The sequence below is a fragment of the Odontesthes bonariensis genome, chromosome 16 (assembly GCF_027942865.1).
Source record: "Odontesthes bonariensis isolate fOdoBon6 chromosome 16, fOdoBon6.hap1, whole genome shotgun sequence".
In the NCBI taxonomy this organism is placed as follows: Eukaryota; Metazoa; Chordata; class Actinopteri; order Atheriniformes; family Atherinopsidae; genus Odontesthes; species Odontesthes bonariensis.
The window spans coordinates 3,363,962-3,375,417 of NC_134521.1; the positions used below are offsets into that span (position 1 = coordinate 3,363,962).

The following is an 11,456-nucleotide window of genomic DNA, read 5'->3' on the forward strand; positions in this document are numbered from 1 at the left end:
AACAAACACTGCCTATCATGTTAGCAACTTCTCTCATGTGAAATACTGTCAATCTTTTTTTTCCCCCCTACAAATGGTGATCCATAAAAAAAAAAATTCTGTAAATTAGAAAAAAATTAGGCCTCAAATATAAGCATTTTTGTCGAGTCAGGCTAGCCTGACTCAAGCGTCCACATCTGGATGAGATGGTGGTCTGGGAACTAGGTGTGCATTTTCTCGTATTTGAGGCGTGGTTTACGAATGCCTAGAGCCGTTTATTGGGCGCTACGAATGTCTATCAAATGGCGTCTGGTTCTTCCCATGCTGCTTTGCGCATCCTTCTTGGCAATTAAATCTTTCAACGCCATCGTCATCGTCTTGCTGCCCCCCCCGCGTTCTGTGATTGGTTCCCTAACTCAGGCAAAAATAAGGGCGGTGGTTTCCAGGCTGCCTTTGCAGTGAGAATGAAATCGTGCGCAAAGCAGCATGGGAATTCCCAGGCTAGAGTCAGGCTGCAAATATTGAAAATCGAAATTTTCCCGTCTTTTTCCGATTCCAAGTTTTCATTTAGAAACATGCTGTCGGAAAACAAATACCAGTTCGTTTTTTTGTTTTCCATTTTTCCAATTTGAAAATAAAAAACGAGTCGTTTCCCTTTTCTCCTTTTATTATTGGTCATCGGGAAAGCTCCACCCTCCTGTTCCAATCAGGCCAATTTCAAGCTCAAAAAGATGCTAAGATGCTAACAGCTGGAGGCTCCAGACTTTAAAATAACAGTTCCCAAACCAGTAGAGGACATCACGGTGGCTTTGTCCAGTTTTAATATACACTCTGTGTGTATAGAATTATCTTTAAAAACAAAAAATTAATAATAATAATAATAATAATGTTTTACGGCAGCTACATTTGAATCAAACTAGGATCCAGTCAGTGCAGAAATAATTGGGCATTTACTAGTTCAGCAGTAATTCTAACGTAACATCTGGGTTAAAAAAAACACCAATTATTACTGTGCATGCAGCTGAGATCAGTAGTTTGATTCTCGGTTTCCCCGTCCGCACGTCAAACTGTTCTTAGGATGCTAAAGTAACTCACTACGGATATGTGCTGGCTCCTTTTTACCACCGGCTGATAACCGCATACTGTTGACAACACAATGTAACTGATTAGATCTCAAGTATTGTATGAAACAAAATCACGATACACTGAAACTAAAAACCACTACCACGCATTTTAAAGTCAAAACGTGCACAAACGCCAGCATCACTGCTGTTGCAAAAACGTTTTTGATGTAGATTTAGTTTCAGATAATGATCAATTCCTAAAAAAGTTTCCCTCTTCATGAAAGAAAGAGAACCTGGTAAATTGCTGTTGGTGGAGAATTGTGAAGGCTATTGTTACATGCTGGCAGCAACAGCATGGCTTGTTCTGGCGCCTACAGCCATCTATGTCCTCCTGACAGCTTAATGCAGCGTGTGACTGAACGTGCACCGCGCAAAACATTTAGAAACTTCACATGTTGTCACACAATCGTATCAGTGATTAGGGATGGGAATTGATAAGATTTTTACGATTCCAATTCCATTTTCGATTCTGCTTAACGATTCGGTTCTTAGTCGGTTCCCTTATCGATTCTCATTTGGAGAAAAAGGACAACAAACCGGTCTATTAGCATGAACTTTGTTTAGTTTAGAAGTAACACGAGTCATGACCTCACAAACCCAACAACGGTGAGGTCCACATTGGTCTATCCTGGCCTGGGTAATTTAACTCTTCCCTGCTCTGGTGAAAGGAGAAGCTGGAGGTAGAGGTGAACTGGGGGTAGTACCACCAGCCTCTGGCTCTGAGCCAGTCAGGCTCTGTCTCTAGTGATTTCATCTAAATGTAATGCCTGAGAAGGCAAAATCGCCAAACGATTCCAAGGAATTGAAACACTGGGAACCGGTTCACAACAAGATCCGGTTTTCGATTCCCATCCCTACATACCGATGACCAGATATAGTCAATAAAATCTCATGGTTGTGCTCTACTATTTACATAAGGGCAGCTTTTTGTTAGCCTGGAAAACAGTCTGGGAAAACCCAAGAGGAATCTGTTTCCATGGAGGGCGGGACCTTACTCAGCAACTTAAATTCATTGGAGTTCCCTTAACCAATCAGTAATGTTTAGAAAGGACGTAGGTTATGCGCCGAGGTTCATGCTTACTCTCGCGAGGCTCTAGCTCGCGAATCACGCTTCCCACATCCGCTTTCATTATACCGGTACCATTTGATAAATCAAACTTTTCCCAAAGCCAGTTGGAAGGAGAGCTACGACATCCTTGCCACTAACAAAATTGAAGAGGCATTCCTCTTGCTCTTGTTTTAATTGTGTAATGCTCTCCAGAGTTGAGACAACTTCATGGATAGCTTCTAGCGTTCTTCCGTCGCCATGTTTATTTCCGCTGCGGTTGAACTACAATTATATGGACTACAATGGACTCCGCGCGTGAGTTCTGCGTCACCACTCGCAACTGTTTGCTGATTGGCAAAACACTGAGCGAACCGAGGTAGGGGGGTTGGGCCAGACTATGTGCAGAGCCAAAATCTTTGGGCGGAAGTACGTAGGATGGCGTCGCCAGACTAGCTTTTTGTGGTCACAACTAATAAATAAAACTAATTAATATCTTTATGCAACTCGTTTGCAGAATATTTTCTTTGTTGATTATTTGGTCTAAAAAAATGTAAGCCTTTAAGCCCAAAACGGTGTTGCTGTATCTAACTGTTTGTTATTTAAACAGCCCTAAACTTCCAGGTATAGATTCCCAGATTCCCATCCCTATCAGTGATCAGTCCAAAATTCATGATGCGTCATGCCAACTTCAAACAGGCAGCGACTTCTTTTAGAACGATCTCCTTTTCCCTTTATAGCAGTATATGAGTGTTGTGGGCGGGTGGGTTCTGTTTGTTAAAAAGAAAACAAATCCAATTCAAGATATTGTATTTAAATTAATCTACTTTGTGCTTTCTTGAATAAAAAATAAATAAATACTTAAAATCTTTGACATCTCTGCCTGACTGCGACGACTGAGCCCCCCATATATTGATTCATTTATATTTTATTTATTTTCTTTTTTCATTGTTTTTTTTATTTTTATTATTATTTTTTTTTTTAACATTTTTATTTCAATTTACTAGTTTACTTTGTCATTTTCCATATTCATGTGTTTGTTGTATGTGCTTTGTACTGTTTATATGTTGATATTGAATTCGTAGAACTGTTCTCTGTTGCTTGGGGTGGGATTGTGGGAGGGATAAAAAAAAAACCGGGGAAAAATTATAGAATGGAAGGCTTCTCTGTTGCGTTGTACTGCTACATTTCTACCTGTGAAATTGCTTCCAATAAAGAAAGTCTATTAAAAAAAAACATGTTTTATGATAAAACAGCTGTCACGTTATGTATTAATCTGAATAATGTGTTAATTTATTACCGCTTGAGTGAAAATGTGACGTTTTAATGCCCAAGTAGTGCATACAAATTCACTAATTCAAAAGTTTTTTGGTGTGGACACAATAAAAAGTTTGCCAGTCTCGCAATTAGGGAAATACGACTTCAGATGAACAACATACCTCATCATTATTATTATTATTATCATGTAATTATTATTACGCCACACCATGCTTTACTGAACCAAAAACTAAGCCAAAATGCAGAAGCAGTGTGAAACGTTAAGGCAACCGAATGATTCAGTACCTTGTAGAACGACCTTAGCAGCAATAACGTGTTGTTTCCACATTGTTGTGGGGGTATTTTTGGCTCTATTCTCAGTGCACTATTCTGGCAGCATGTGCTCTCAAAGGGTCCCACCACAGCATTTCAATCAGGCTGGGGTCTGGACTTTGACTGGACCATTGCAACACCTTGATTCTTTTCTTTTTCAGACATTCTGCTGTAGATTTGCTGCTGTGTTTGGGATCATTGGCCTGTTGCGTGAACCGGTTTCAGCTTTATCAGTCAGACACATGGCCTCACATTTGACTTTAATACTTTGCTATACAGAAAAACTACACGGTCGACTAAATAACGCCGAGGAGCCCAGGTCCTGTGGCTGCAAAAACAAAACCCAAACTCATCAGCCCTCCACCGCCGTGCTCAACAGTCTACATGAGGTGTTTGTGCTGATATGCCGTGTTTGGTTTTCTCCAACGTGGTGCTGTGCATTATGACCAAACGTCTCCGCTCTGGTTCAGATGCAGCTTTGCAAACCTAAGCTGTGCTGCCATGTTCTTTTCAGAGAAGAAGCTTTTTCCTTACTCTTCCAAACAAGCCATTCTTATTCAGCCTTTTTCCAACTGTACTGTCATGAACTTTAACATTTAACCTTGTAGCACCCACAGTTGCAGATATGCAACAGGCTTTTTATTTATTTACGTTATTTATTTACATTGAACTTTTATTTACATTACATTATTTATTTACATTATATTTTTATTGATATTTTTATTTACATTGCATTATTTGATTTTTTTAATTTACATACATTATTTACATTGATGTGTAATATTTTTTTACATTACATTTTATGTGCCGACAGTTTCATTTTCTCGGCTCAGTGAATTACACTCTGCTTTGCGGTGGTCTGTTCTAGTTGGTTCTGGTCTCGTTTGGTGTGGTCTGCTTTGTCCACCTTTCACAGCGCTAATGGGAGGTCAGGTCTCCAAATTGTATTATTACAAAATTAAATCAGGAAAGCCCACAGTTGCAAATATGCAACATTGCCTAAAATGATCAAAAATAGCCCAATTCCAAAAATTCCAAAAATATTGGTTTATTCCCACCCAAAAAGATGCAAGAAGAGCCTAAATGATTTTTTTCAATGATTATTCATATGCTTGGGTGCTACAAGGTTAACATGCTAACCGAGGCCTGTAGAGTCTGAGATGTAGCTCTTGGGTTTTTGCAGTTTCTATGAGCACTGCACTGACTGACCTTGTGGTGAACTTGCTGGGATCTCTATTACTTAGAAGATTGGCAACTGTCTTTTTTTTTTCCCCCAATTGTGAATAATCTGTCTCTCTGTAATTTGAAAGTTTCCAAATAGTTTGGAAATGGCCTTTTTTAACCCTTCTCAGATTGATGGGCAGCGACAATTGCTTCTCTGAGATCATTGCTGATGTCTTTCCTCCTTGGCGTTGGGTTAACACACACCTGAATGTTCCAGACCACCAACATGACAGAGCTTCTGTTTTATAGAGGAGCTCGCATTTGCGAATGATATCAAGTCCTGTGGAAGCAGTAAAGGTGGACTTCACATTAGGGTTGCCAACTCCCTGAAAAATAAATAAAGGACCCCTCATTGGCAGGGCCGGCCGACCCAGATGCCTTCACTCTTCCTGGTGAATTTTTTAGCCCATTTTTTTGTGAGTGAAATTATTTTTTTAACTATGTGACTAACCTGAATGGAATTAGATGCATATTTTTGAGTGACATTAACACAAGGAAAACAAATTATTATCCAGCAATTCACTTTAATAAAAAAAATAACTGTTTATTAATTGAATAAAATCAGTATCTTTCTTAAACAGAAACCTGTCCTGCTTAAATTAAATATAAAACAATAGATAGAAAGCAGAACATTAATCCTGTAATAGTGCACATTTTTAGTGCAAACAGAAAATCTGTAGAAAACTTTCTGTTTGCTTTGTGTCTTCCGCTATCTTCTTCGCGAGCAGTAATGCCTCCTCGACCAATGGGATGAGTGTATGCTGTCAGCTCATTGGTCGCAGAGCAGGACAGGGCCTGGGAACAAGTTTACCGTACATTTGCACATAAAGCGCCCTGTTATTAATTTCCATTGGCATGATACTGACTATTCTTTTTTTTTAATATGTCCTAATACGTAAAACCTTACAATTTAAAGAAGGGTTTACTCTGTAAGTGAGGCTGACACAACATCCTGTATCTCAATAATCAAACTTTGTTCATCGCAGTTAATCATTGCCTCCCGTGTGGCATTAGCTCTGTCTCACTCTATCTTTCTCATACACACTCACAAGCACACACATACCAAAAGCAGACTTTGTATTCAAGCGCCCTTTGCTACCGATGCCCTGCCCAAGACCGTATGTTTGACCCCGCTCTCACATCTACATCACTGCTGATCCACTCACACTGTGTCTAAACCCCAGAGCGTGCTCACTCATGCCTCTGTGGTGCAGGATCGGTGCACCGCTATCAGTTATCCACAGTTCCAACCAAAAAAACAGCTTCGACTATGATGAGAGATTTATTTTTCTTCTCCCATGCATCAAAAGCTGTCATCTAGGTGAGAGGTCAAAGTAAAAAAAACAGAAATATATACAGTGCTCCAGTCAAAACATCCTGCTTGCTGCTATTTCTATAGTTTTATGCCAGTTCTTAATCTGTGAGCCCAACTAATGGAACACCAAGCACAGGCTAAAGTAATACAGAGCCAGTGACTGATGCCTTAGAGCGCTACTATATGCTATATGCTAATCAATGATGAGCTCAGATACGTGAAGATTAAATGCAAAGAAAGTCTTTACCTTTGACCTATGGAGATAAACTGTTAGCTGCGCTGCAACTAATAAGAAGAACAAACCGAGCTCTTTTCAGGGTATGACACGACTGAGACGGACTTTTCTCTCTAATTAGAACTTTTTAGCTTCGAACTTTCACTCCCAACCACTTTCATCCTCAAATATCTACTCGTAGAACAAGTAAAAACACATTCCACTTCAGCAGGGACCGTTAGCACTTCTCAAACCAACCGAAAGGTTGCTTATTAAGTGCAACGGTGACAGCGAATTCCTGTAGATTCCCCTGTGTTTGGAAAATGAAGCGCTTGTGACTCATATGCCGCTGTTCATGTACATCTCCAGAAGTAGTAAAACGTGGCACAGTTCATAAATATATCCCCTCTCTATTTAATGGACTCGTTTGATGCTAATTATAAGTTGGCTGCAACAGCACCTTGCTTAACTTTTTTCAGGCGAGGCTAAAAGCTTTCTTTCTGAACTGATTAAAGTCGCGGTCTTCAGTCACAAGGCCACAGGGAGATCTTTTTGGTTTCCCATTTCTGTTTAAAGACCTTCATTGAGCAAAGTAGTCACATGTTTGCCCACGAAGTGCAAAGTACCGTGACTATTCATCCAGAGAGGGAAGAAGATGTCGTTTTACAGAAACCAGTGTTCTGGTCGGTAACTAAAATAACATATGCCTGTATCATGGGTGAGATAACGCAAAACTTCCTTTCCGAGCACGGTCAGCAGGAAGAGACAATGCTGAGTTGATTGCAACTTCCACAGCAGCCCTACCGTTTTTTGGTAGTGCACTTCCCCTACCGGCCTTAGTCCTCGCAGTTATGTTCATGTTACAGTTCACCGACGGTTGCGCAGACACCAGCAAAAGAAGTGTTTTTCCAAATGTGAAAAACGTGGAGCTCGTGAGACAGTTGATATATGTATCGCTTTGTAAAACTATCATAGGAAACATCTGGCAGGAAATTAAAAAAATAATCCAAACATCTCTTGAAATGAGCTGAATTAAAGCAAGGAAGCCCTACTTGGATGTGACTGATTGAGACATCATACATTCATCTGATATGAAAGCACAATTCTCCTAAGAGTTTCCACAGCTATCAAGAAATGAAAATGAGCTTAAAATGTAGCTTAAAATGGAGACATTTTTTTAAATCTGCACGCCATCTTTTAACTTATCTAGACTGTTGCTTGTTTTTAAATTCATTTAAATTATTTTATTTGTTTCTCTTTATATTCTTTTATGTGTTTTTAATGCTTCTTCCACTCCCTGCTGCAAAGCTTTTATTTTATGTAAAGCACTTTGAATTGTTTGTACTTGAAATGTGCTATATAAATAAATTTGATTTGATTTGATTTGATTTGATTTAAAGCTAAATCTAACACAACCTATAAGACGGTACCATTCACAGTATCTTTAATATAAAACACGGCCCCTGAAAAATAGAATAAATAAATGATTGGATGCATATCAGCCATGTTGTGGGTACAGCATCACAAACAAGTTCAAATGTAATCTGAAATACCTTTTTTTTTGTTTCCGTTTTAAAGTCACATGAATACAATTGGCCCGCTGTTGTGTCAGTGTCGAACAAATCAACAAAAGATACCCAAAAATACACTGGAACATACGCTGGAATAGGAATAGGAACAGGAACACTGGCTTCTGTGTCTCGGTGTTCACGGGCTAAGTGAGAAGCCGAATCACAACTTTCAAACATCTTCCTCTACAGCTTCAAAATGCATCATTAGTTGCATCGAGTCCATGTCTTACAACGAGCCGCAGATGTGTGATTTCTGCTTTGCCATCGTTTAACGTAAATGCGAGTGAAAGCAGCCTCTTCCTGCCGCTGTGAGCCAAGTTTGTGCTCATTGTAGTAGAGCGGGAGGAAAGCGTTCAAGTAGATCCACACTGCAAAAAGCCAGCTATCAAAAACAAGAAAAAAAAGCACAAAAATTAGGTGTATTTTGCTTTAAAAAAAGCAAAATTATCTGCCAATGGAACAAGAAAATGTGGCTTGTCAAGATTTTTCAAAACAAGTAAAAATATCTAATCTCAATTAACCCACAAATACCTTAGAATTAGTGTATTTTAACTAATAACAAGTACATTTTTCTTGATTCTAATTAAATACACGTGGCCTATTTTCTCAATATATTGAAAAATATTCTTGAATTCAGTAAATGCTAGTGCCATAATCTTGACATAGTGGTATGCACTAAGGCCTTATATTTCTTGAAACCAGCTTTGAAACTGTTGATATTCCAGCTTCAAGCATGAACTTACTCAAAACAGGTCCTAACATCTCAGTAACAAGCTGTAATATCTTATTTAGATAATTAAGGACAGAAACACTTAAAACAAGTGAAGCAGTCTAACATAAAAACTGCTTACTAAGAAGAACTATCTTATCGGACAAAAAATAAGCATATATCCCTTTAATCTAAGATATTCTTTTTACTTAGATCTCACTTTTTGCAGTGCATCTCTACGGGCATCTGTAAGACCCATCAAAGCCCAAGAAGGTGCAATTACCACAGATGTTACAAAAACATCCATTGCTAATGAAAAGTCAAACAAACAAGATGAAACTGTGCAGTTATGCACAGTTTCCACTGTTATGCCTGCAGCGTAGTGGCCATTTTTTTTCAGGAAGGATAAATAGGGTTAAAGATGAAGTCTGCAGCGAGTCCAGAGTGCCTCAAATGTACAAAGCATAATCAGCTCATAAGTCAAAGCCCAACGTCCACAACATAACATTCAGCTTTTTAAAGGTTCGATATGCAAGATGTTTGAAGCCTTAGAGGCAGAAAACTGTTTGCTGTGTAAAGACACAACAGTGTAACGATGTTATTAGCAGACAGAAACGTCTCTCACCTTCTCGTGCGCCTCATTATCAGGATTTTTAGCAGTGCAGCAATCAGTCACATATGCATGATAGTACATTCAAGTCACTGCAATGCAGCACAGACCAAACGCAAAATCTAGATTTTCCTGCACCGAACAAACTATGTTCTCAAACAAGCCATTCATACACAGAGGTAAACGAGCTGAATGACTGGCTCGAACTTTGGTTTCACTTTAGATTCTGGCTCTTTTTGTTTTGGACTTGAGTTTTTATGATGCTCCAGAGCTTACAAAACAATGGATTTCTGAATATATCATGTCGTCTTGATGGGAAAGAGGAAAAAAGATGCTGGAAAGATGTGAAAGATGTCACTGGAACCCGCCGACGTGAGACATTTTTACAATAAACAATTAACTCAGGATACAGAAAAGAATATCATCAACAAAAGAAAGTGACAATGAGAGCTTCCCTTTAGATCATTCTTTCGTAAAACCAACGCTTCATGACGCATCGGTTGAAGCCAACAAACAAAAAAATAAAAATCAACAGGCCCACGGCAATGCTGCCGGAAGAAATCTGAATAAGCACCGGTGCACCCTGCTAGAATCAAACAAACTCACATCCGTACATCTTACATTTAACCACTGCTCTGCCACGCATATATTCACAGGTTACATTCTTATTGAGGAGAAGCTCTCCATCATCTACCTGCAAAGCATCAACTAAACAGATCTCCAGTGATGATGCTGCCAGCTCTTAGCCGTGTGTTTCCATGTTTGTGTGATCTAACTGACACACAAACGCACTTTTGCTCAAAGCAGAGCTTGTTTGGCGGTAGAAGTCAGCAGCAGGGCCTGTCACAGAGAGAAAGTGGAAGCAGTGCACCTGGCTGCTTCCCAGGGTTTTGAGTGTTTATGTGTTTGGGAGAGAGAGATGAAAAAAAAAAAAAAGGGGCTGCTGGCCCTTTAAAAGCTAAGATGGTGTCCTACGAGCTGCAGTTGCTGCCTTCCGTTTCCTTCCTGCCTCCCTGAGATCACACAGCATTTCAAATTGAACCTCAACTAACACAGCACACAGAGAGAAAGCCAGATAGCGAGCAGACACACAGAGGCTTCCGTGTTTAGCCGTGGAAATGACGGGTTCTCTCAATGCCAAATGAGGCCACTGTTCCAGTCATTTTTTGCACATTAAAACCACCTCATCATTGCAAAAGGATGCACTATGTCTGTTACACTTGTCACATGTCAAGCTGACAATGTCAACTCTTGCTTGTGTACAGGCAGGTCACCCACACAGGTAGATGTCTCTCTCTCTCTCTCTCTGTCCCACTGAGCAGGGATAATAACGTGCACTTACTTTCTTGTTACGGGTCTCCGTGTGCATCTCGGTTGCCGGAGCGGTGCAGCGGCCGAGGGGTGGAGCAGCAGGAAGGGGGTCGGTCGGGGCTTTGGGTGTAGCACTATCTGAATAAGAACTGTCAGGGAGAGAGGAGGAGGGTTATTGTGGGGGGGGGGGGTGGCTCGTTTTTCCACCTTTACAGTCAAAATTTCAGGATATAGGAGCACGATCCCTGCCTCTTCCAGTGTGTCTTTTCAGTTCATATCCGCGGCGTCGAAAGGATCCCTGTGCTGCCCCCCAAAAAAATCGGCAAAGTCTCTCTGTGTCTCTCCCTCTTGTGTGTGTGTCGGCTTGTTGTTGCCGTGCACTCAAGGGCTGGGCTCTCTCTCTCTGCCTTTTCCTCCTCCGCCTCTCCCTGCTTGTGACCCCACCCTGCGTCCCCACCCCTCATCTCTCCGTCAGACAGGAGCTGCGCAGCCCTGCAGAGGAGCGGCGCGGAGCGGAGCCGAGAAGCCGGCTGCAGGCTGCAGGGCTGCAGGCTGGAGCTGGAGCTGGAGCTGGAGCGGAATCGCGCACAAATGCAAAGAGGGGGGGTGTAAGCTGTATGAGTTCTTGCATCCCCCATTTATCAATGGCATGCTGCAGAAAACCTTTTTTGCTCACTGCTGAAGAGAAGCGCCCATGTCACCTTACTGACGTCAGCCGGCCGGCTAATTGAGGACACTTCTGGGTGGGGAGGGAGGGAGGGAGG

The 11,456-nt window shown here is 40.8% G+C and overlaps 1 protein-coding gene across 4 annotated transcripts in view; it reads right to left on the reverse strand.

The window, feature by feature from the left end:
• Positions 1–11,139, reverse strand: part of klf8 (Kruppel like factor 8) — a 106,804-nt gene extending 95,665 nt beyond the window's left edge. Inside the window, exons 1-2 of one of the 4 annotated variants that reach the window (XM_075487406.1) lie at positions 10,942–11,139; positions 10,724–10,841 (exon numbers count right to left, since the gene is read on the reverse strand). Coding sequence is in view for 2 of the 4 variants with exons in the window: in XM_075487404.1 (XP_075343519.1) it covers positions 10,724–10,750 (27 nt within the window). In the remaining 2 variants the exon portion in view is untranslated. Of the gene's footprint in view, positions 1–10,723 lie in introns of all 4 variants that reach the window. The other 3 variants (XM_075487404.1, XM_075487403.1, XM_075487407.1) reach the window with 3 other exon arrangements.
• Between the last annotated feature and the right edge of the window lie 317 nt (positions 11,140–11,456).